Genomic DNA, 25,854 nt, shown 5'->3' with positions numbered 1-25,854 from the left:
CTTGCAGACTGTGAATGCACAGTGGTTTGTGCTGCTTCTAGTATTTCACTGCAGTATATATCACATGGATCAAACATCTGTTGATCAAATGAGTTGGTTTTTGCAAATAATATTTGAGAGAGTTCTCCAGGTTTCAGCTTTTCCAACTTTAAACATTTTCTCTTGAGCAGTTTTTGCTTGTGAAATCTACTGGAAGGCTATGAAATCAAAAATGAATCAACTCTGATGCAAATTAAAGAAGTTTGTACCTGACAATAACAAGTACTGATGTATTCACTGTTTTCTCTCCTCAGCCAAAGCATCTGCAGAACACTGACCCACAGGAACGACCAGCACAACAGATTTTTAATTTTTATTTTTTTTTAAAAGGGAAAGGATCTAATCAATTTCAACTGATTTATTTGTAAGAAAAAACTTTTATAACATTTATTTGGAGTTTTGAAATGGAATCACGTTCACGCTTCTGCACTTACACACCACAATTAAGCAACAATAATTTATAACACGAGTCAATTGCTTATTTTTTTAATCTGCGATTAGCCGTTTCGTAGTTTGGCCTGTATTTTTATGAGTGAATAAAATATTGAAATGAAAGCCAATGCCAACATGCTTAGACACAGTAGGAATGTTTGACACAAGTCCTTTATTACATTGTTTGGCTTGACATGCTTGTTCAACTTGTACTGGATATTTTCTACATAACAATTGTCCTGGCAGTCAACTAAAATGCATTAGAAAATATGATTAACGATTCAGTGTTGGAAAAGTAATTATAAAAAATAAATGTGATAAGTTAATTACTTGGTGTCCATCCTTGAAGGTCAACTTTGTTTCAATCATAATTACATAACTATACAATTATACACAATTAATACACAATAAGCCTAATGAACAGAACATAAACAGAATGATCCAATGCCATTCATTTTACTCATTTCATTTGAATATTGTTAGCTAGCTAGGTGGAAACAGCTAAGTGATGACTCCATAATTTCTACATGCAGAGGAGAAGCAGCCTTTCAGACAAATGGAAAATAAAAACCAAGATACTTTTTCATTAAGGTTTCCAGCAAATACACACTTAACTCATCTAGGAAGAGTTCTGCTAGAAAACTAGTAATAGGAACACTTAGTTGATTTAGATGAATAGCATGTTTGAAACACGGCCATCGAAAATCAGTTTAGGTTCACCACAGTGTTTGCATGATTAGCATTTTCCCCAGCCTTCATTTATTCCATGTATGTTTCATTGGGGTGTCACGATCCTCCAAATCCAGGATTATTCAATTTGACTTTCGAGTTACTTTTTTTCCAGCAAGGACGTTAATTCCACAATAAGAGCAACTAGGTGACCGAAGGGTACTTTAGTTTACAAGGTGCAATTGAATGCACCATGGGTTTAACGAGGGGCATCTGAATGCACCAAGTCCTGTCAGAGCCTCACAAGCTTTACAGTTGCTTTGTTTACATAACTCACAGGAAGGACAAATGTTGATGACTCCGGTAGGGCTGCAGGCTATCTGTAGCTAACGTTACGCTGTGTCTTTTACCTGCATGCTACTGCTGGTAAGCTACACCGTGTGTGTTTTTACACACCGTGTGCAAGTAGGCGGGGGTGGAGTGAAAAAATACTGGGGGAAAATTGCAGATCCTGATTTTAATCGAATGCTCATATTTAACGATTTAAAATGGTGACAGCCCTAGTATTTAGGGGTTCTCTGGCTGGCACAGAGTTAATGAAGTATCTGCAAACCCCAGCCTGAAGCCTGGATACAGAGGCTCGACGAATTTGGCGTGGAACGTATACAGATGCGTCATGGCGTTTGATGATACAGCGTAGAAGGACAGAGTGCCAGCTGACCAGTCTAAGAACACCCCAACCCTTTTGGAGCTGGAGTAGGGGACAGATACGTATGAATCACTCTTGTACCAGGCTGTGTATTTGCCTTGACAGTAGCGCAGACTCCAGGACTGATCATTGTAGCCAAGGACAGACTCATTGCCCATTGCCTTTCTGCTGATTCCTTTATAAGCCACTCCTATACCGGTCTTTTCCCCCGTCCACTCTGCTTCCCAGTAGCAACGAGCAGAAAGACCCTCTTTACAAAGAACTTGTCCCCAGCTGCCTGTAAATCTCTCTGGGCTGTCAAGATATGGCTGCGCTGTTTCCATTCGTGTCATTTGTTTGTCATCTTCAGAAATAGACAAGTATGAATTGGCAGTTTTCACATCCAGCGTAAGCTCACATGTATCTGATGAAACACCAACAGAAACACAAACAGGAAACATTAAAAATATTTTTTTTTAAAAGTTGTCCAGTACCTAAAACATTTTCCATGACCTTTTCATTTACACCCATTATTTTAAAAAGGATGGACAGCTTAACTTCCTGTGTTGAAATAAGCATTGATTTGTTTTGCTAAAAAAAGAAAAAAAAACACACAACTTACATTTCTTCAGAGCCGATTTTAAGTAGCACTCAGCATTGTTGTTAGAGCTAGGGAAAAAATGTATGACATTTGAAATGTAAAAAAAAAAAAGTGTTAAGTTTACAGAACCAAAATAAAAACTTGACATTTAACCTGAAGCCATACCTGACAGTGAGGTGTTCCATGTCCCTCTGTAAACAGGACAGCAGCTCCATCCCCAGCTGCCCCGGATGATTGTAACTCAGATCCAGGTCCTTCAGGTGGGTGGGGTTGGTCCTCAGAGCACTAGCCAAAAAGCCACAGCCAACCTCTGTGATTCCACAGAACGGCAACCTGAAATTGAAAATTAACCCATTTACTGTAATTCACAGAATGAAATACAAAATCTTATCACCAAAAATAGGTTAGAATGGGCCATGTGTTAAGCTTGTTTTAACTGATCATCCCCGCTTCAGCACTTCACAAACCTGAGTTTTTCCAGGTGACATGAAGGACTTGCCAGTCCAGCAGACAAGAGTTTTACTCCTGAGTCTTGCAGATCATTATCACTCAGGTCCAACTCTTTCACACATGAATTGCTTAGAACTGCTCCAAGCGCTTCACAGCATTTCTCTGTGAGGTTGCATTCTTTGAGTCTTCAAAATGAAAAAAAAAAAAAACATTAGCATAATTAGCTGAATGTTTAATTGTAAAATAGAACCATAAAAGGAATGAGACGTCTAAAATCTTCAGCCTCCTCACTATTTGTTTTGCTTTCCCCTGGTTCAAGTTTAACAGGATCATCTGCTGGACTGCTTTACTGCACAAAACCTCAAGATCTAAAAGCTTTAAAAAAAAATAAAGTTTGGTATGTAACATATTTCAAAAGGTTATATTTGCTGAAACTGTCACTGTATCCTGACAATACTGCATGAGACAGATTACTGAAAATAATGTTCCTCTGCCTTACCACACTTTGTAGGGCTCACTCTTACACATTTAAATAGAGCAAAGTAATGTCTCCACAATTCCGCTACGTGATCAGCTCCAGAGACTCCCTTTATGTAATATGGTAATGATCTACTGTCCCGGTTCAAAGCTCTCACCTACCTCCAGAAGCCAGTAGAAGGAGCTTTTCAACCACACAGTCCACTCTTATTTGTGCATATTTATACCAAGCATTAGTAAGCTTTGAGTTCCAGGACAGGCCCCTCTCTGAGCCTGCCTGCCCGGACCCAGGCCTTAAAAAAGTTCTTAGCATCAGCATGATGAACCGCTACACACTTATTCCAACCTGGCTTGATGCGGTGTCTTTCATTAGAATAGGTAAAGAATGGCCTCATACACAGCTCCCACAATACGGTCATACATGACACAAAGGTCACAAAATGCTACACGTAGCACCTTTACAATAACCTCACATAATTGTACAATATGACCTCCGTTGATTATCACATCAAGTTACCTGCAAGTGTAACATTTTTTAAGTACAGTATTTAAAAAAAAAAAGTGCATTACATATGAGGTGTAGAGGCTATCACTTTACTCACATGGCTACTCTGGATTCTTTGATCACTGGTAACAGCCTCAGAAGCCCCTCCTCTGATCTTGAATATTTCCTCAAGTCAAACTCATCCAACTCTTTCTTTGCGGTCAGCAACACAAAGACCAGAGCAGACCACTGTGAAGGGGACAGCTGGATCTCTGACAATCTACCAGAGCTCAGGTAGTTCTGGATTTCCTCCAGAAGAGACTGATCATTCAGCTCACTGAGGCAGTGGAAGAGATTGACGCATCTTTCTGGGGAGAGATTTTGTCTGATCTTCTCCTTGATGTACTCGACAATTCCCTCATTTCTCTGTGAGCTGCTCCCCACTGTGGTCAGAACGCTCTTCAACAACCTCCGATTGGATGTCTGAGAGAGGCCGAGAAGGAAACGCAGAAAAAGATCCAGGTGTCCGTTCTCACTCTGCAAGGCCTTATCCACTGCACTCTTGAGAAGGTTGGTAGTGTCGCTGGGAGCCTCCTGGGCAGCGCTGCTTTCTTGTGGTTCCAACAAGTTCTGATTGAAGCGGACAAATGTGTGGAAAACGTACACTGCGGCAAAAAACTCCTGAATGCTGAGATGGACAAAGCAGTACACCCTCTTCTGGTGAAATCCAAAATCATTCTCCGAGATCTGTGTGAACACTCCTGAATATATTGCAGCATCAGCGACGTTGATGTTGTACTCATTCAGTTCATTCTCATAGAAGATCATGTTGCCTTTCATCAGGTGCTCGAAGGCCAGTTTTCCAAGCTTCAAGATCATCTCTTCATCCATTTCCACCTGGGACTGCGTTTCAGATGCCTCTTGGCCCGTTGGATACTTTCGTGTTCTGATCAATGAGTTGTAAATCAGGAAGTGTGTGTACATTTGGGTCAGAGTTTTAGGCATTTCTCCTTTGACCGCATCCTCTTCTCTCTTTTCCGTGTCTTCCAAAAGCCTCTGCAGAACAGTGGCGGATATCCAGCTAAAGACTGGTATGTGACACATGATATGGAGGCTCCTGGTTGACTTAACGTGTGAGATGACTCTACTGGCCATGTTTTCATCAGAGATTTTTTTCCTGAAGTACTCTTCCTTCTGGGGGTCGTTGAACCCTCGGATCTCCGTCACACGGTCAACGAGATCAACTGGGATGCGAGTTGCAGCAGCGGGCCTGGAGGTAATCCAGACATGCGCAGAGGGCAGCATGTTCCCCTGGAAGAGATTTGTCAGGAGTACATCCACTGGAACTGGCTCTGAGGCACTGCGGCAGGGCTCGTTGTGGTCAAAGTCCAGGGGAAGCCGACACTCATCCAGCCCATCAAATATTAGCACAAGCTTGTACTTGCCAAAATCTGAAATTCCTGATTCTTTTGCCTCCGTGAGAAAATGATGAAGAAGCCGCGTCAGTGTGAAGTGTTGTGTCTTCATCAGATTCAGCTCCCGAAACGGAAGATTAATCAGCAGCTGGATATCCTGGTTAGCGCGTCCCTCTGCCCATTCCAGATTAAACTTCTGCACAGAGATTGTTTTTCCAATGCCAGAAATTCCTTTAGTCAGAACGGTTCTGATGAATCGGTCTTGTCCGAGCAGAGGCCTAAAAATATCTTGACATTTGATTGGCTTGTCTTCAGTTGCTCGTCTCCTGGTTGCAGCCTCAATCTGCCTGATCTCATGTTCATTATTGACAGCTCCACCAACTCCCTCTATGAAGTACAGCTTAGTGTACACCTTGTTAAGAAGTGTCTGGGTCCCATGCTGTGCCACACCCTCATAAATGTATTCAAACTTTTTCAGTTTGTGTCGGAGTTTGCGCTGGCAGACGTCAAGCTCACCATAAACGTCTGGTTTAAAAAGAAAAACAATATTGGTGCATTTATTTCAGTAGAAGTAAAAAAAAATTGTTTTCTTCCCTCAACATTTAGAGGCAAACATACATTTTCTAAATATAGAAATAGGATAATAGCATAAATATGGCATTGACAAAAACATAACCCTGACTACACACTTTTTGTTCCTACTGTTTGTACTTACGTTTCTCCAGTTTGTTAGCAAGCTCTCTTTGGCCCATTTCCTTTAAGACATGCAGTGTGATCTTCAGAACACCCTCACTGGCACTGCTGTCTTGATTTTTATCTTCAGTAGTCAACCTGTCTTCATCATGCTTTTCACTCTCAGGTTGTGATAGATGTGGAAAGAGCAGCCTTTTATACCTTCTCAGCTCACTCAGCAAAATGTTGTTGCTGTGTTCTTCCACCAACTGCGATGGGAGGAAATAAATGAGCAAAGCTTTTAGACAGTAGATTCACATCCAAGTTAAACTTTGACCAATTTATTCTAAAACAAATATTTGTTAGGAATATTTACTAGTACTGTAGAGGACAGTCATCTTAAAAGAATGGCTGTTGTTGGGCAAAATCACACACACACACACACACACACGAGGGTGAGGAGGCAGTCAGACTGGTTTGAACCAGTTTGAATTTCTCTTAACTAAACTGACACCCTCTGCGTAGACGGTGTCATATATATCTTATTGTTACATTGTGAACCGACAGACATGGCCTACCTTAAATATGGCATTTCCATCCATCTCTGTTGATTCTGAACAGTCACGTTGGTCCCTTAAGATACATTTTAAAATGAATGTTTTAACTAAGCAACATTGTAATAATACAGTATAGCAGTTACCAACTAAAGTTATCCATATTGTGGGGCAATTTGCTCTCAATAAAAAAAAAGCAAGATTTTAGTCAGCCAGCCAACTTAAGCAAACATTTTGTAGAGATTGTGGGATTTCCCAAAGTGAATTAAAGCAAATAAACACCAAACTGATTTGCTAGCTCTATCCTGTTATAGGATATCTTCTGAAAAAAAATAATATTTTCCGTGGATAGATTTAGATACTATACGTCCCGAGAACGTCAGACAATTTCCTGTCCCTGTATAACGTCAGCCAGTCAACTTGAGCTAGCGCTCGCGTTGTAGAGATGGTGGGATTTCCTAAACTGAATAATTACCGTAAATATAAACACCAAACTGCTTTTCTAGCTCTCGTTACTAAGATATCTGCTGAAACTTTTTTGAAACAGCTGATCCAAAACATATCCAGTGAAAGTTAACTTCAGAGTGTTGTTACAAATAACTTGATAACCTGTTTACTTTATATAGTGTGTGTTCCACTGTGGCTCCTGAAAACATTTGAACTCAACTCTAATGTTGACATAGAAATGGTGGAATAATATTTAAAGTGATGCGCCAGGTGTGCTCAAACGGCTTTGGGTATGCCGTCATGCTGATTTGAGCACGTTCCAAATGTCTAGTTGACCAGATTGCCCGGTCGGATCTACTTGTTGTATAATAGAATATAATATCGTCCCTTTGATCGATTGTCTCATTCATTGATGCCACATTCAAATGTAAGACGTGCTTCTAGTCTGCATCATGATGACTTTTAAATACATGTAGAATTACTTTGGCTCTTCCTATTGCAATGTAAAGTTTAAATGACACGGGTTAAAGTTGGCTGTAACGCCGTTCCGGTTTCCCTCCTGTTGAAAATGCGTAGTGCCCCCCCCCCTCCGTGGTTAGGTAGTTTGAATGAAAATTCAACTCCTGGCAATTGCTCCTGGTGTTCTTCACCACGGTTTTGGAAGAAGGAAATAAAAGTAACAGGTGAACTAGCTTTAAAAGTGTTTTTTTATCTGGATAGAGACTTAAGTAGTTAGAAACTACAGTGTTAAATTGGAGAATTGAAATTGGTGTGGTGTTAGCCCCCCCCCACCACCTCAATAATCATTAGCATAGTGTTGGACCAGCGGGCTGATGGTTCAGTCCCCAGAGCCACTTCATATACATAAAATTAAAATTCATAAAAGGTTTGACACTATAAAAACAAAATCACTAAAAAACAAGACTTGTACCTATGTACCTCTCAGTATCTTCCTTGCTGAAATCATGACGAATCTCCATGGAGGCATCACTTTTCATTGACACACAGGATGAGGCAGGCAAGTTCGATTGCTCAAAGTTGGCCGAGCTGATAAGTAAAAAGTCAGTAGATTTTATTCTCATTAAATAGGTGTCTGCATCTATTTTCATGGAAATGTAGTTGGATGTCATTAGTTATATCTACCACAAAACAGACTTCACCTATCAGGCGCTTCCTTAGCAAAGTCATGACGAATCTCCATGGAGGCATCACTTTTCATGGATAGACAGGATGACGCAGATAACTGTGGCCCATCAGGAAGCTTTTCAGTCTCCTCAGCAGCATCCATTTTGAAGGTAATAAGCCTACCTACTTTGTTTCTTATAGAAACAAGAAATATTTTGCACAGTGGTTAAACGCCATTGTGTTTACATTTTGAGTTTGCTCAATATGTAGAAACATGTTCTCTTTATCCCAATACTTTGTAACAATAATCATTCGTGCTCCCAAATAACTGCAAAATTAATATAAGCAGCACAGGACCAGGGTTTCCTCATTGAGTGCAAAGACTAAGTTTGTTGCTGTAACCACATCCATTTCCTGACCTCATTGATGCATATTAATACTTCCTCAGTTTAATTTTCTGCCCAGTTTTATTTAGAAGATAATGCACTTCACTACAGTTAACGCGGGTTGTACTTTTAGGCTACTTCCCAACAAATTAAGACCAACGTTTCGCCTCTGTTCCCGCATGGAGAATTAAACTAGTTAAAAACTATCAAGATAGTGTATTTATTTGTGAAAAAATATACAAAGAGGAGCCTTACCTGCTCCGACTGTCAAGGCAATGCGGTTTCTTCCACGATGTCTTGATGTCTGACTGTCTGCTGGACGGACGGTGCTGGAATTACGTCCGCAGCACTATTCAGCCGTGTTGATTAAAAGAAGGAGCAGATCTTCGGCTTAAAAATGTATGGGCACTGGTAGCCTACAGGCTGGTTTGCTACCGTTGCATTAAATTTGTTGCTTTAAGATGAAAATTCAAAAGCGTTCTTGTGGCCAATGGTCATTATTAGAACCACACATTCAGAATACACTTCTGTGAATGCATATGCCTACAGCTGACTGCAGGCAAGTGGCCCAAATCTTGGGTTAGGCCAAAATAACCAAATTGGCTCTCTTTCTCTTCATTCTTCTCGTCCTCAGCATCTGCTCATTAATGTCACGGCTGCCATTACACAACCATTTTGAAATGAAAGCGAAAATGATTACTACCTCCATAACCTCCCTAACTTCAGTGCAACAGCGTGCTGCGTCTGATGTCATTGTTCTTTCGCGCATGCGGGTCAGTTCGAAACCGCAAACAGTTCACACTAATCTGATATAGGCCACATTTTAAAGGGTAATGTGAACAGCCAAACAAAAAAATCTGATCTGAGAAAAAAATCCGAATTAAGCATTAAGACTTGCGGTGTGAATGTAGTCTTCAATATTTAATTTAAATGTTTTACTACATGCAACATTTCCAAGCATTCAGAGCCCGTCAGTCTACTACCAGAATTACAAAGTCAAAACAAGATTTTTTTTTGCAAATTTCTGATGTAAATTGGCAGCTGTGAGGCCTTTCTACAGACAGGTGTGTGTGCCATTCCAAATCATGTCCAATTATTAAATTAACCACAGGTGGCCTCCAATCAAGGTGCAGAAACATCTCAAAGATGATCAGGAGAAGTGGGAGAGACCAGAGCTAAATGTCAAGTTTCATAGCAAAGATTGAATGTGCCAACTTAGTTTGTTTTGTGTAAAATGATATGGGAAAATTTAGCATAAGGCTGCAACATAAAATGTGAAAAAGGTGAAGCCATCTGAACACTGTATTTGTCCTCTGATTTTCTCACCCATTAAAGGGTAACTCTCGCCAAAATGCAACCTAGGGTCTTTTTGTGAACGTACCCAAGTCATACTCGTTTAAAGGCATATTTAGGACGGAAGCGCCACTTTTAAGATTTACCGTATTCTTGTTTTTCGGTCAAATGGCCTTTTGAATGGGAGTGCTAGGGGCACTTTTATGCTAGCCTCAAAATAGCTACTTTTAAAACACTAAGAAGGCTCGACACAACATGAAACTTTGCCGGAAACAAGAGCTACGGCAAATTGTTCAAAACCTCTTTTTAGTAAACTCTGGGTACACAAACAATGTTCTCAATGCTTTCGTTAAGGTGTAGAGCCCCTGGTGATACTTTGAGCAAAGTTTCATGTTGTGTTGAGCCTTCTTAGTGTTTTAAAAATAGCTATTTTGAGGCTAGCATAAAAGTGCCCCTAGCACTCCCATTTAAAAGGCCATTAGACCGAAAAATGAGAATACGGTAAATCTTAAAAGTGACGCTTCTGTCCTAAATATGCTTTTAAACGAAAGTTTGACTCGGGTACATTCACAAAAAGACCCTAGGTTGCATTTTGGCGAGAGTTACGTTTAATGACCGTCATTGACAATCATTGTGCTGGTTTTGCTGCACTGCTGATGTTGCATTTGCGTACAAAATATCCATGCACTGTTTCCAATAAACAATACCCAGTGAAGGCTTCTTTACATTTTGGATGATTTTTAATTCACCCCATTTATAAGATTTTTCTAGGCAGTTTGCATTCCCTCTGCTGGACACGATAAACAGTTCCCTCTCAGAATTACTAGTCTTAAACCAATGACAAACCTGATTGATGAAAAACTTATTACCAGTGTCAATGCTGACTTCAGAGGGTAAATGTTTAAATAAATCTTGACCACATGATCTGCATTTGCTTCTTGGGTTGAGAGCGTACCTGCACGAAACCTTTACTTTCATGTATCTACAAGGATTCATAATGCAGAATAAAAAAAAACAGTCTTACATAGAAACCACCTCCTTTGTCTGCGCGCTACTGTAGTTTTAGTGTTAAGAACAGCAAATGGTAAACTGACACTTTCTTTTATTGGTTTTCAAACAAGAAAATGTACAATGTGTATACCAATCATGCTGAATGGCAAGCAATCCTGTTTCACCCAACACAATTTGTGGCAAATGCAGTGACTGTTAAAATGTTTTGAACAAAATGAAAATAGGACTATTTGCCATCTTAATTTGATATACCACCACTTAACCAAAAGCTGGCGTATTAGCCTGCAGACATAATTCTTTGAAAACTTTGAAGCACTCCAGGATGTCGCCCAATGATGAGTACTCGTGTAGAGAACCCATTTCTACACAGTAAAAAGGACTACAATGATGGGTGATCGCCTACAGTTAAACAAATAACGTCAAAATTTACAAAGTTGAGATTACAAAAACTAATTCCTCCCTGCACATCCCCTCAGCCCTACGCTGACTTCACAAAGGCCGTTTCGCAGCCGTGTTTCTGTTCTTCCTCACTACTGTCTGAGCTGGCCTCGTACTGGTCTGAGGTCCGCTCCTTTGGGCTGGGGTCGCTGCCTTCGTCCTGCGTGTTTGCGGGTTCCTCTTCACTGGTTGACTCCTCTGGCTCTGTTGCTTTTGTCTGACTGTCCACTGGTGGGGAGGGCAACAACTCTGGCTCAGGCTGTGGGTCAGGAACAAAAAGATGATTTTTGAAGGTTATTTTTTTTTTATATGTTAAAAACCTAAAGTGTAAACAAATGTCCCTGGATTTTGGTGAATATTTCAGCCTTGGGCTAAAGGACAGTCACATTTTGGTAGTGATCCTGGTGGATTTGACCATTATAAAGTCTTTGAGAAATGTAGGGCTGGGTATCGTTCAAAAATGTTCGATACCGATACCAATACCGTGACTTCAATACTGGTTCCTAAACTATACTTTTTTTTATACCAATTTTTTGTTTGTTTTTTTACAACATTACAGCACAAATATTAGTATTCATTTCTCAGCTCCTACCATGTGAGCCCCGTCTCTGTGCGTAACGTAGAGTTTTTCCTGACTGCCTCTACGACGCGTAACGTTAGACAGCCAATCACCAGCATTATTAGATCTGGGTAGAAGCATGCTGCATGTTTATTGGCTCACTGGCGATGATGAGATTTACTCCTTAGGTATTGAAATTAGGTATTGTGGACGAGGCATTTTTTTGATACTCGATACTTTAGAGGCAATTCGGTCGGTGCCTAAAATTTATTGAATTTGGTACCCATCCCTAGAGAAACGACTATGAAATTAAAAGAGAAAGTGATGTCACCTTGAAAATGTGGTCAGTGTTAGAAGTTTGCCATTTTGTTTGAGTAGTACTTACATAAGAAACAGTGACAGTGTATGTGCGCTATTTGCCCGCTACACCCTGCTCTGCATACACAGCTCAACATTTTAAAGACAACACAAAAGACGAGTGTGTTGCCTCTAAGTGGGTGAGACACAAAGAAAACTAAGAAGTGGCATTGAAGGATGGACGTAATACTTCGGCTACATCATCATCCCTATTACTGTCTTGTACCATACGAACTCTCGACCCTCAGATCATCTAGTCTAGATGGAGAAGCAGCACGTGTAAGACTTGCCCGAACTTTGGACTCAAAACCTTAAGCATTCATTATTATCCACCTTGTGGTTACATCCTTAAACTACCTTCTATTTTCAGCTTTTCATTTCTAAAATGGTTTCTATCTTTTTAGTTTTACTGTCTTTGTGTATGAAATATTCTGCATAAATGCATCACAGGATTTATTGGAATTCTATATTGTGATTACTAGTAATGCAATATATATACATAGTTTCTCATGAAAAGTAAGGAGGCACAGAAAGTTAGTTAAATAGCTTAAAACAGGGCTGGCCAATATATCAATATTATATCGATATCATGATATGAGACTAGATATTGTCTTAGATTTTGGATATCATATTATGGCTGAGGATTATTTATCACTAGTGTCATTGTTTAAATGGTTTGTGAAAGCACCAATTCTCAACGTTACAACATTGTTGCAATATCGATAATTAGGTATATCGTGATGTTTGATTTTCTCCATATCGCCCAGCTCTAGCTTTGAAACAAAAAAAAAAAAGCACAATATTTCTGATAGTTTAAAAGTGAAGGAAACCACTGTAGAGGAAGAGGTTCTGGTGAAATGAAAGTATAGTATGTAATTAACTAGTATTATGATAATATTATGGAGATCTAAGGAAGATGTATTGATGGGCATTGTTTCATTAGAAAACTACAGAAAAAAAACAAGTTGGTTAAGTAATAACCAGTCAGCAGTCTAAGCACCCCTCAGCGGTACATCTACTAAAGGTTGTTTTTATGTCTGGCCAGATAAATCAAAGATCAAGATTTGAAATGTATTTCCAACATCTCGCCGTTCGCTGGCCCCTCTTCTGGCCCTGAATGAGCCCCTCACCTCGCTGAAACCCAGGCCACAGTGTCTCCGGTTCCGGCCTGACAGCTTCCCGTCCATGCTCTGCTGGTACTGCATCTCTAGCTGCTCGTTCATCTGCCTATCTTCCTGCCCTGCAGAGGAGACACCGGTCACAGCAGGCACACCCAGCCATTTCAGGCCTATCCATGCATGGATAGATCTGAGTGGCGGATGTATCGTGGGGAAGCCAGGTTAATTGCATTTGGGCATAAAGATGAGGCAGCATGGGCAAGCAGCAAAGGAACAGTAGTTTGGACATGTCTTTCATTAGCAGAACAAATACACGATTTACAAACTCTAAATAAAGACGCTTACCACTGCGGAAGTGGGATGTCGACTTGTGGTCACCAATGACGAGGCGTCCGGTGGGTTCTTTCTGGAAAACAGAAAACAATCCCATTTTATATCAGTTGTCCAAACTTTTCTAAAAGGTTAGAGTGACAATGATAAGCTAAACAAGGCATTTGTGTTGTCTTTTATCTTTATGCTATGCACTACAGGACTATAACGAAGTGAACTGAAAGTATACTGAAGTGATCAACAATAAACAAAGCAAACCTTGCTAGCGCCCATCAAACGTAAAAACTTTTGCTTCCTTTCATTGCTTCCCAGATCGGCTGATGCCCACTGGGTAGGCCCATCCTGTCGAGGCAAAACATTGTTATCATGTGGATTCATGCACTCAAAAACAAGAGCAGACTTCCATTAAACACATAATATGATGGTATGAATGATAATAATCACATCATTTACACAATGACTGTTTTTTACAAAGCACTACTGGAGGCTGTTTCTAACCGACAGTGCTAGCTGTTTCTTTCCCCTCTGAATACTCACAAGCGGGTCGAATGAGCCAGAAGAATCATTCCTGCAGTCTTGGAGGTACGTTTGATGATGTTTGCTTACAGAACTCTCAGTTGGGATTTTGTTGGGCTACTCTAAGTGTCTGAGTGAGCCTTTTATCTAAGTATAGCATATGCACACATACAGGATCGTAAAATTGACAGAGGAAAGAAACCCTAAAAGTTCATAAAACAACAACCTAAATCACAAATATAGCCTATACCTATGTATAACTGTCAACTAGATTTGAGGTCATGTGACTACTTAGGGCTAACGTTTTTTTTTTTTTTTTTTACATATTAGCACCGCTGCCCACCATTTGCTTTAATGCAATTTATTTACAATTGAGAATAAAACGTTAGTGGTAAATTAAAAAAAGAAGATACTGCTGTGACCCCCAGTCAGTAACAGTAACCCCTTCGCTGGGTAAAACACCTCCAGTCAAGAAACCCTCTATTTTCAACAAAACATTGTCAAACATACTACACATTTACCCAGGGCCCGTTTATCTAAATCCCATTTGATACAAAATAGCACAACGCATGACGTTTTATCCAATAAAAGCTTCAACTCAACCTTAAAAGGCGAGTAAACTTCGTCCGGCTGTAAACAAAAACGTGTTCAGGTTTCACGGTACAGCTTTCCAAGAATAGCGTTAGCAAACAGGCTAACGTGATGCTAACCTTATCTAGCTAGGCATGCTATAGCTTTCACCTACGGGTTAGGTTCAGTTTTTTATTAATTTACTCACATCACTTGGAGACGCCGGTCGTTTTGATCCATGCCTCTTCTCTGGAGAAGTCATTATGAACAAAAGCTTTAGTAAATGTCAACAGACTATCATACCACCTAGCAAAAGCTAGCTGGATTTGTCAACAAGCCTCTGTGTCGCCACTTCCGGTTCCGTCTTCTTCTTCGTTTATGTCGCAGTCGGTTACGGCAACTCTTTGCTGCCAGTCACTTAACTGTCAACATAACTGTTTATCAAATTCACTAAGCGAGAAAATCAGTTAGCAAGACCGTCTGCCACTACCAGAATGATATAGCAGATTGAACGAGAGTAGCTAGTACTGAACTGATAGATTCATTTTAGGTGAGGCTGGATCCAGGCAAATGTCCACAGTGATCACAATAAAACTATTGTGATCACATCACGACGTCAAAGTACAGAGAAGTCCGCAGAAGTGTCGAAGGAAAACAAAATTACTTCTAGCAAACCACAACAAGGGGATTATATTTTTTTTTAATTATTAATAGGCCTACGTAATTACATAGAGATGTCCTTGTGTCGTTCAGCAAGAAGGCTATATTTAATAAAACAGCCAATTGGCCTAATGCAATTCTTAATTTGGCCAATGTTTGACTGTCCTTGTAAACGTCAAGAGGCAATTATAAGGGGGCTCCAGGGAATTTAATCAACTGTGATTTTAAACACAATGACCATCTCTGAAGCAATTCAAGATTTTTGTGATGGAACTATTAGCCATGTGTTTTCTCAAAGGCTAGATTGAGTTTGGTTTTAGAGGAATGCACATTAAATACCTCAACTGGGGATCTTCTAATGCTGGAATTCCGATATTATATCTCATTGGCGGATCCAATAGCCTGCATGGCACCATCATTTCAGTTTGGAGCATAATTAAATCAGATCTTGAAGCTGGATGTGTTGCTTTTCTACAGCCTATTCGCAATTAATTACATTTAGCCTATCTATTTCCAAAAGCCGTCACTTTGAGGGGTCATGGACATGCACAGTGTAAAATGAACCCTCTACTGGGTGACCTGCATTCAAACCGCCAAAAGGTGGCGTAAGAGTAATAAAGAAACAGCCCAGAGGCGCTCACACCTCTGACAGGACGCTCACATTACATTTCTGCACCACACCATCATCGAGATATTACAGTAAACGAGACGTTTTGGGGGCTTGTAATCCCATTTAAATAAGATAAACAAGTTTTATATACTTAATAAAGGTGAGCCCAGACACCGTCCTTTAATATTTTCAATAAACTGCATTTTTTTTCCTGAGCAAAATGAAGAGCAATCAAACTTTCAAGACTTTACAATATCAGGTGTCCTTCAGATAAGAAGCGACAGGACATTTTCGATAAAGAGGGGATTTAGGCTATTTTTCAATCACAGACTTGATTATAATTAAATTGTATTCCCAAGTAGACCGTGAACATGTGTTGTTGTTTTAAAAATGATAAACGACCACTAGTGAGACGTTTCCCAAATACATATGCAAAATATCAGCACAAAGAAAACTTGCTTTACATTTGGCCTTGTTGCTTAAACTGTCCACAAATACGCTATTTTGTTTATTAACAGGCCAAACTTATGCGTTGTTTGTTTTTCAGTTTCGATTTCTGAAACAGAAAATGTTGGTAAGAAAAATGTGGCCACAGTCAAATAAAAGCAATAAAAGTATTTCATTTCATTTATTCAATTTGTGTTCAAAGTGGTCGTCAAGAGCAGGTGATCAGTACGCACACACACACACACACACACACACACACACACACACACACACACACACACACACACACTCACGCACTCACGCACGCACGCACGCACGCGCGCTTGTAGCCTAAAGAGAAAGGGAGACAGAGATGAGTGGAAAAGTTAAAATGAGGAATAGGGGAGAAAGATCAAATGTAAACTGCTTTACATTAATGAACAAAACACTTGAAGAAAGTGAGACAGAGACACACGGAGACCGACAGACTTAGAGAGAGACAGACACAGAGAGAGACAGAGACAGACACACAGAGAGAGAGAGAGAGAGAGAGAGAGAAAGAGAGAGAGAGAGAGAGAGAGAGAGAGAGAGAGAGAGAGAGAGAGAGATAGAGAGGAGGGGTTATCCTGCCTCGGCCTCTTTACCCGACACTGCCCCGCACTCTCACTTAACCTCGACATAGTGCCGGACGGGAAATAACTTCAAATACTTTTTTTTTTTTTTAAGATCCTCCTCATTCTTAACTCTGACGACAACGCCCAAGTGTTTTCTTTTACTTTGTGATCCTCTGCGGAGCGCAAACAGAGGAGTTACCAAAGTCCCAGACACGCTCCAGCGATGGTGACTTTACGCACGGGATTGGAAGGCTGTTTGAACTGACTGCTCTTGTTTTGGTCTCAACGCTTAAACTCTTTATCATCGCCCCATAACAATCCTCCAGTGTTGCCAGGAACACGCAGCGTATGCCGAATAAGTGAATCCAGGTAAGAGAAGTCCTGTTGAGTCAGCGTGGACCGGCTAGTGCTCTCTGGGCTGCTTGTTTTGAACGTCGGTGCGCACTCTGCTTATCTCTGCCTCACAACAAACAGCGATGACAGCAGCACATTCACAATCTGCGTCAGTGTCTTTAAACCTGAAGTTGGACCGTGATTAGACTCGCTCGACCCTACATAACCTCCAAAAACTAACTCACAGAATACTTTATTTTATTTATTTTTTTATTTTTATTTTTTTGAGAAAAGTTTCGTATTAAGGTGTTGTGGAACCCCCCTCCTCCCCCCACTATTCTGTAGAGTAATTTGTGGATGTTATAACTCATTCAAAATGAGACCAATTCTAAAAAAATAAATAAAAAAAACGCATTAAAGTAACAAAGTTCATGATAAAACAATGACCAATTATAATTACCACTATCACGAGTTGATTGTCAGTTATTGGTATGTTATTGTTATGTTGTTTAGTTGTACTCTATGACACGAATACAGATTATTAGAAATATTGGGGTTTCCCTTATAATATCAAATATTAAGCTTCTAATAAGCACACTAAAACCGTGAGGTTGTCAGATGCTTGTCATTTCGCACCACTGTCATCCACTGAGGCTCATCTTAGAGCTGGCGATGACGAAATACATCAGTAACATGAAATCTGTGCTCACACAAACCTCACAGAAATGAGCAAAAGTGTATGACTTCCAAGCATGTTAATCAATGCATGTCTATCTTTTTCTCCGATTATAGCTGTTAGGTGTATACTCCAAATTAAATATTCAAGCTTCATTTCAGCCATTAAAGATGCAACCCTATTTTGCAAGAAAAGCAGAGGCTACAACTTACAGTTTACGCACTGTCCACTCCAGCCCTGTCATGCGTACTATTAACATAAATGGTTCAGCGGTTCTGTAGCACCAGGAAATGGTTCTATAAGCTCAGAACACATTAAGAGACATTTAGAAAGAGTCTCTGAAGCACCACGCGCAAAAAAAGCTTAACATCATAAAATCGCTTGTAACAAATTAAAGACTTTTTAAGAGCTACTGAAGTTTGATTTTTTTTTTTTTTTTAAACACTTTTATAATTTAGTTTAAAAAAATCCGAGGACTCCTAAAGTCATCCCATTCAGACCCGCTGGAGTCTGAGGTATGATACTTTCAGTAGTTTCCTCTTCGGCCACACAGCGGTAGCCTTCTGTCCACAATCGTGAACGCTCTGCCGGACGGGCTGTGCGCGTCCCCGGCTCCACGGCACCTCTACAGACGCACATTTCACCCCTCAGTGGATCTGTGGTGCCTTGTGTTTCTTGCACATGTACCGGGATATAATAGAGAGAAATATACTCTGGATGGGGAGAAAAAGTGGGGCGTCTTTAGGGCCAAAGTTAACTTTCCCTCCCGGAGGTCACGGCGCCTGACCCTAGAAGAATGTGTGAGTCATAAATTAAAATAGACACGGAGCCCTAACACAGATCCATTGGGAGACAATACCGAGGGAAAACAGCACAGTGTCCCAGCACGGCGAGAGAGTTGAGAAAATAATCTGTAAGTTTCTATTTTTTTTTAATTTTTAATTTTATTTCCAGTGCGATCATTGTCTTTTCTTTATGTTAGATCGTTAAAAGTTTGGACCGTGCGGCGTCTTAACGGGTGCTAAAAAAGTGTCAATTCCACTTGCCAGTTGTGCAGCCTGATAGAGTGACAGCGCTGGTTATGTATGAAGTTAACTGTGCGGGTGTGAACTTGAGCCATGCATGCAGGAACAGCTTTTTTTTTGTCCGGAGTGAAGAGTCTGCAGCTCGGACAGTCAGCCGGGTCTGTCTCCTGCATGTGTGAGAGTTAATTTGCCCTGAGTTCACGGTGAGGATGTGACAGGGGGTACAGGAGGACAAGACGCACGACAACGGCCTGGAAAAGACTGATAGAGTCACTTCAGGGTGTTCCCCAATATTTAGAGCCACACTACACCTCTCAGATAAGCCGCTGCTCGCAAGCAGATAAGGAGCTTTTAGAGAAACAGAGCGAAAGAGAGATCACACATGCTTGACAAAAGAATGAGTCTGAAAACCGCTAAAAGAGGAAACGCGCAATTGTTTCTGAGATTTGTGAAGCTATATCTTAATCGCTTGTCACATTCGGAGTTTTGCGCAATTTCCCAGCATCAGCGCTAATTGTTTTACGCATCCACGTTTTTGTTTGCACATCAAATCACTCCTCTATTCAGAGTTATAATTGCCCGGCTTGACAGAGCCTCCAGTTGCCAGTTTGGACCTGCCCACACCCGCCTGCAGTAAATCACAATTTCCAACAAGTTGTTTAATTGTTTGGACTCTGGCAGAACAATTTATAGAGCAGCAACCCCCCCCCTCTCTTGTAAGTGAGAGTGTCTGTCTGAAAAACAATCCGAGCGAGGGGGGATTTGGGGGGGAGGGGGGCTCGCCGAAGTTGATCTCCTATGGCATTTTGTTTTGAGCAGGTGCTGCGGGTTGAAGTTCCCTCATAAGGTAAAGTGGCATTAGAGTGTCCAAATGGCAGACTTATATATAGGCTGCCAATTCAGCACATTGTCCCGGGCTGCATGGTTAAGCTCTCTCCGCTGTCTGAGAGAGACCTGCAGCTTTTTTTCTTTTTCTCTTTCTTCTTCTGTGGGGATCCGCGCTGACAACTGGCGGACAAGGCTGAATACAGCGGCCGGTCACTGTGTGGTCCACTAGGAGCCTGTCAGCAACATGAAATCTCTATTATCAACCGGGCGTAAAATGCCCCGCATTTCTGTGGCACATTTGAATTATTCTCCACCTGTGATATAATATAAATAATTTACAAGATGAAAATAGTTTCATTTGGTAAAACATCAGGTTACATTCTGTGAATAATATGTATATATATATTTTTTAAATCCTACAGAGTCATTTGCTCAGTTAATTTTCGGGCCTGTTGCCTCACAGAAAAAGATTTCTATTTAATTTTCAGATTTTCATTTGATATAGGCATCTCTCTCACACACACACACACACACACACACACACACACACACACACACACACACACACACACACACACTCAGATTGTGTTTATGTTCTTTTCCAGCATCAGCACACGTTTAACTGTTATTCAAAATCACTATCATTTATTAAAAATTCTAATCTGAAAATATCAATTTCTTTTTCTTTGCCTCCAATGATAAGCCCTATAAATGTGCAGGTCACTGCTAATGTGACGCAAAGCCAACCTCAGGATCTAATTCTCGTACTTAGAAATCCATCCATTGCTCTCACGTTTTCCTAATATGTCACATATATTTGGTGGACTCTGGGAGGCCTTTTTCTCTGGTGTGGCCCAGAGGGACTCTCAAGTGGCAGAGAGATGGCACAGGCAGCTGGAGAGACTAAAAAAAAAGAGATTTGACGGCTGAGAGAGAGAGAAAGAGGGTGACATGAAGGGAGAGATTGAAGAGAGGAGGTGGAGGAATGCTCTGAATTTTGAGATTGTGACTGCGAGTTTGCCATTTGTAAGACATCCACAACACCCTGAGATGCAAAAGGAGTCATAGCTAATTACAATTTTAGGAAGTGTCCTCATGTTTAAACCCTTTAGCTTTACTGTTATTTTATCGAGCTGAACGCCCATCTTCCATCTGACCATGGTGTTGCAGATTTCAATGTTTCCACATGTTTGCTTTTTTGAAGATGTCATTCACCTTTATCGGAAAAAAAGAAACGTCGCTCCATCATTTTAAGCCTGTGGCCCATCCGGAGAGTCCTAATTATTTGTTGTCGGGCTCTTTGAAAAAGACACCAGCCCCTAAATTGGACATGTGTTGTACAAACACAAATTAAACATTTAGCCCTAAGTATTTCTCCCTGGGTCCTAAGTGCATATTAGTCAGCCTATACTTATCTCTGGCCCAACGGCACACCCAAATTGCAGTGTTGTTGCTGAAAAAGAAAGGTTGAGGCCCCGGAGAATGAGCACTTGAAGCACGCTGGCAGATTCCCATAAGTTTGTCAACCACAATGCAAGCTTAGGTGTGTGTGAACATGTGTGTGTGTATGTGTGTGTGTGTGTGTGTGTGTGTGTGTGTGTGTGTGTGTGTGTGTGTGTGTGTGTGTGTGTGTGTGTGTGTGTGGTTGTATTTATGTGTGCACGTTTATGGATTCAAGCATCTTTTGTGATTGTCGACACTGTCAAATGTTCCTCTCTATGTGTGCTCATGTGCATATTGACTTTTTACCCAGTGTGTTTTTGCATGTGTAAGTGTGTTATAGGTATGAGTGTGTGTGTGTGTGTGTGTGTGGGTGTGTGTGTGTGTGTGTGTGTGTGTGTTTGCACAAGACTACCCTCGTGCACGTATGTACATGCAAATCCTTGTGCACAGTTAGGCGTGTATAATACAAAAGAATTTCTGTGTGTCTTGTGATGTGTCCTTGTCATGTGTATTTATGCACCTTCATGTATGTATTTGTTGTGTGTGTGTGTAAGTGTGTGTAAGTGTGTGTGCCCTGCTGAGTGGGCATACTTCTCTGTGGATCCCTCCTCTGTTCTCCACCACCACATAACCTTGGAAACAGCTTCCTCATTTTCCCCCCAGAGTGGAGAATAACGAGGGGCCGCGTTCATTCTCCTCTCTCGTCTCTTTCAATAGCCGGGCTAACCTTTCCTCTCTGCCGCTGATCCTCCAGCACCTGCTCCCCACCATCCAATTTCAAAACTCTGAATAAGACCTCACCTGACACACCAGCTCCTAATGACAACAGCATTCCCTCCACACAGACACACACTCGCTCTTCCTTCCTCTTCATTTCACATCTTAACATACAGTATTTAGGCGACATCTTAGTTCAGCATCCTGGGCGTGTCCTCGTCATGTTCAGAGCAGCTCATATTTTTGGGCGTTCTGATCTACAGAGCAGCTCAAGTTCACAAAGTTCATCCTCTTTCTTGGCTCTTTTCTCTCTCTGGCTCTTATTTCTTAAGGCAACAGGGTGTGTGTGTCGCCGCTATCTGACGATTGCAACATGGACAATGGCTATTATGTACCTGCAAACGATTGACTAAGATTATAAATGTATGGTTTACACAAAAGCCTTTGACAAATTACTGCTGCGGTGTTAACACAGTCACAAAAAGCCTAGAGAGAAAATAGCAAGGAGTGGCTTACGTAAATCCACACTGAACCGAAGCCACTTCTTTCTTAGATTGTGATTATCGGCTATGAATGTTTCTTTTTTTCTTCTGTTTTCCTGCTTGTTTTGCCATTTGTGAACAACTTGGCATGGCAAACTGCAGCATCATTCTCTCGGCTCTCTCACTTTTTCTCAAGTGGAAAAACTCACCGTGACACTCTCCAGCAGCACATCACACAGGGCTGCCGTCTCTCTGGGTTGTTGAAAGTCATTTCTGGAAATGTAGGAACTCCGTAAATGAAGTAATGTGAAATAATTCCTGGAATGCGCTGAACAAATCCCGCTAGTCATATATGGACATAATAATGCTTAAGTACTTTTGGGAAGCCTGGTCGAGGCTTGTTCCTGCATCCTGAGAGGTCATTTTTGACTTTTTGTAAAGAAAAACTAAAAGGTGAGCAGCAAAAACGACTTGTGCTTTATTTTGTATTTGGTCACATTAACTGAGTCGTTCAGTATTTGAAGCACTCAGTAAACATTTTCAGATGGATCCAACTCTGCCGATAGAACCACACTGAACTGTCCCAAAAAACGGTTCCCTTTTTAGAATAGGAGACCAAAAGCATATGGATTTAAAATTAGTTTCCCAAAATGATAGTTTAAATTTTTTTTTCTTTTTTCTGGCTTGTTGTGGAATAAAGAGTTAAGGTGCTTTGTGAAACTGAACCCAGTTATGTATAAGACCAGTGAGTGCAAAGACTGAAGTGGAGAAAAGGTCAAACAAGAACTTACTTTATGAAATCTTCCAAGCAGACAACAGTTGTGCACTATTTTGTTTCCAAAGGCAAACACCCAGTTTAACTGATACGCCGAAAAGTCAAATGAAGGTTTTGTGTCTAAAACAAAAAAATAAAATTAAGATAGAACGTACTTGGTTTGCAAAATGTTGACACTATTCTCTCGATCTGAATGCTGCATGTTGACCTGAGACAAATTATTTTCCCCCAAAGGAAAAAAAGCTTTTAGATTCTCTGATGTTGCTTGCAAATAGATTAACCTGACAAGTTATTGTTCATTGCTGCTCATGGAAATCCCATCATTGTAACTTTATTATTTCCCTTTAAGAAAGCAGAATCATCGTAAAAAAAGAAGAAGACATAATTTTTCCTCTGTTGCACTTGACTGGCGTCTCAGCTTCGCCAGGAGCAGCAGCCAAAACTAAATGTCAAAAAAGGAGTCCTGGAAAAATGTCCACCGTAGTTGATTTGCTGCTTATACGTGGACATCATTTACAAAATAAAAGTGTTGTTGTTGTGGTCTTTTTTGTTTCAGCCAATCAAATTGCAGAGTTTTAGTATTTAAAAACAAGGCTATAATAGGGTGACCAGGTGACTGACATCGGTGCTCAAGTGGCTCTTTATCTGTCAGTCAGTAGTTGTGGCCTTGGACTGCTGCAGCAGCAGATGCTTTGGCAATTACAATGATGGTGATTTTACAGAAAAGGGGAATCACATGCGAGCATGTCTGTATGTCCAGGAGCTTGTAGAGCTTTAGTCTTTTTCTCCTCCTTCCACTTCTGTCTCTCCCTGTTTTTTTCTCAGTCTGTCTTTTAATACAGATGTTTTCGCCGGGTTTTGTCCTTAACTCTACACAAAGGTTTTTGTTACTAAATGATTCTCTCTTTAGTTATATTCTAAGTAGTCTATATCGACGATGTTTCATTTCTGGGATTGTTCAGGTGCCGCCGGAAATTACGTCGGACGTCCGTTGCCTTCCTCTATCTTTGTGTTGGCGTTCTAAACTCCGGTGGATTTATGAGGACTACAGTTAACGGCTCCTCAGATCTCTGCAGGGTAAATCCAGACAGCTAGCTAGACTATCTGTCCAATCTGAGTTTTCTGTTGCACGACTAAAACAACTTTTGAACGTACACATGTTCCACCAAAACAAGTTCCCTCCCGACGCTATTTTGCAGCGGCACCGTTGCTCCGTCCGGTGCTTAGCACCGCCCAAGACGACTGCGATTGGTGTAAAGAAATGCCAATAAACCAGAGCACATTTTTCTCCCATCCCGGAATGCTGTGTGGACTAACCAGACCCTCCTCTGCAGCGCTGTGAAAGAAAGTCTGTTAATGCGACTATATTCTAAATAAATGTCCTGAGATGACTCCCAACTTCAATAACAACCTTCTGTGTGCATAACAATGCAGGGAGCCAGTATGGGACAGTGGGTGTCATTAGCAAATAACTCCCAGGTTGTTGTGTCCTGCTTAACAACCAGATGGGTGGGGTTTGTTCTATAAGTGCCTGACTGTTTTAACAATTGGAGGCTAGTGTTTGAAGATACATTTACTCATCTTTTGTGAGATTCAAAAAACACATTGCTATGACACATAAACCCCACCCCTCTAGCACTCCCTGCAGGTTAAAACAAACAAAATGAATTATTTGCACAACCTTTGGATGAACGCATCTTATTAATGTTGCACAAATCACTCTCAGGTGCTATGCTTGTGAATTTGTTCACCATTTCTCACTTTAATCTGCTGTTGACAAATATTTTAAACACAAGTTGTTTTCCAGAGCCACAGTAGCACAACACGGCAGGCTTCTTTTTGAACTTCCATCATAAGTCTGTCTGTCTGTTCAAGGATGGAAAAGATAAAAAGCAATGTGCAGAAATGTTTGTAGGGAGGGAAAGACCTCCTGCTGCTCCCGAACACGCACACATACACATTCGAAGACACACAACACATTTCATGATCGAGCCGACAGTCAAACGTAGCTTTCTTAGCTCCAAATTTACAAAAGGGGACTTTACTCTGCCTTCTTTTGTAGTTGACTCATTTAATTGATATTGGTGCATTGTGTTAACAAGGTTAGATATGAAATTTGAAGTATTTGGAAGATATAACAGCCTGGATAGGAAAATAGTCTGTGTAACCTTCACAATGACAATTGTCTGGGAGACAAGTAATAGAGGGTTTTCACGGGCGCGTCATCAGATGCGTCATCAGACCCGAAGTCGCCATGTTGGAGGTACTCCGCATCACAACAAAGCACAGGCACTGAAGTAGATCCCGAACGGCGTTAAGGAAAATGGTTAATTATTGCCATGTTTTAGGTTGTACCAATAGGTCAGACCGAGAAAAACATTTGGAATATTATCGACTTCCAAAAGTTATTAAAAACCAGGGAGAGGAATGCCAGAAGTTATCAGAGGAAAGGTGGCGCTTGTGGTTGGCAAAGCTCAACCAGGATCTACGAGGGAAAACTCTGTCTTGTTTGGTCTTTGAATTGAAAAAACAAACTATTGAGAGTCACTTTGGCTACACCTTGAGTATCGCAATGATATTAATACAGTTAAGGTTAGTTGATTAAAGACGTTATTACATTACTTACTTTGGCCT

The 25,854-nt window shown here is 40.8% G+C and overlaps 4 protein-coding genes across 21 annotated transcripts in view; 2 read left to right on the top strand and 2 right to left on the bottom strand.

The window, feature by feature from the left end:
• LOC144521908 (pleckstrin homology domain-containing family A member 7-like) overlaps positions 1–1,163 on the top strand; it is a 139,822-nt gene extending 138,659 nt beyond the window's left edge. For all 7 annotated transcript variants that reach the window (XM_078256571.1, XM_078256572.1, XM_078256570.1 and 4 more), the window contains one exon: positions 294–1,163. Coding sequence is in view for 1 of the 7 variants with exons in the window: in XM_078256570.1 (XP_078112696.1) it covers positions 294–316 (23 nt within the window). In the remaining 6 variants the exon portion in view is untranslated. The remainder of the gene's footprint in view (positions 1–293) is intronic.
• Positions 624–9,171, bottom strand: LOC144521909 (NLR family CARD domain-containing protein 3-like). Of its 6 annotated transcripts, none has more exons than XM_078256576.1 (10): positions 8,695–9,170; positions 8,089–8,247; positions 7,868–7,975; positions 6,506–6,560; positions 5,971–6,196; positions 3,959–5,780; positions 2,888–3,064; positions 2,595–2,762; positions 2,451–2,497; positions 624–2,252 (listed from the first exon to the last, which is right to left on the bottom strand). In XM_078256576.1, exons 2-10 carry the CDS (start codon positions 8,214–8,216, stop codon positions 1,708–1,710), a joined length of 3,276 nt encoding a protein of 1,091 aa, XP_078112702.1. In that variant the 5' UTR covers positions 8,217–8,247; positions 8,695–9,170; the 3' UTR covers positions 624–1,707. The 6 variants fall into 6 exon arrangements, with proteins under 6 accessions (XP_078112702.1, XP_078112703.1, XP_078112704.1 ...); XM_078256577.1 differs by having other exon boundaries at positions 2,897–3,064; positions 8,695–9,169; XM_078256578.1 differs by lacking the exon at positions 2,888–3,064.
• A 1,646-nt stretch (positions 9,172–10,817) lies between these two features.
• On the bottom strand, positions 10,818–15,008 carry c8h11orf58 (chromosome 8 C11orf58 homolog). Its single transcript, XM_078256566.1, has 5 exons — positions 14,840–15,008; positions 13,804–13,887; positions 13,561–13,621; positions 13,228–13,337; positions 10,818–11,440 (listed from the first exon to the last, which is right to left on the bottom strand). Exons 1-5 carry the CDS (start codon positions 14,891–14,893, stop codon positions 11,222–11,224), a joined length of 528 nt encoding a protein of 175 aa, XP_078112692.1. The 5' UTR covers positions 14,894–15,008; the 3' UTR covers positions 10,818–11,221.
• Positions 15,009–16,942: 1,934 nt separating this feature from the next.
• The window catches only part of LOC144521904 (transcription factor SOX-6-like), a 118,276-nt gene continuing 109,364 nt past the window's right edge, over positions 16,943–25,854 (top strand). For 4 of the 7 annotated variants that reach the window (XM_078256564.1, XM_078256563.1, XM_078256561.1 and 1 more), the window contains exon 1: positions 16,943–17,310. The gene's annotated coding sequence lies outside the window, so the exon portion shown is untranslated. Of the gene's footprint in view, positions 17,311–18,684; positions 18,864–25,854 lie in introns of those variants that run through there. The other 3 variants (XM_078256559.1, XM_078256565.1, XM_078256560.1) reach the window with 3 other exon arrangements.

The sequence above is a fragment of the Sander vitreus genome, chromosome 8 (genome assembly GCF_031162955.1).
Source record: "Sander vitreus isolate 19-12246 chromosome 8, sanVit1, whole genome shotgun sequence".
Classification (NCBI taxonomy): Eukaryota; Metazoa; Chordata; class Actinopteri; order Perciformes; family Percidae; genus Sander; species Sander vitreus.
This window is presented reverse-complemented; position numbering and strand designations above follow the sequence as displayed.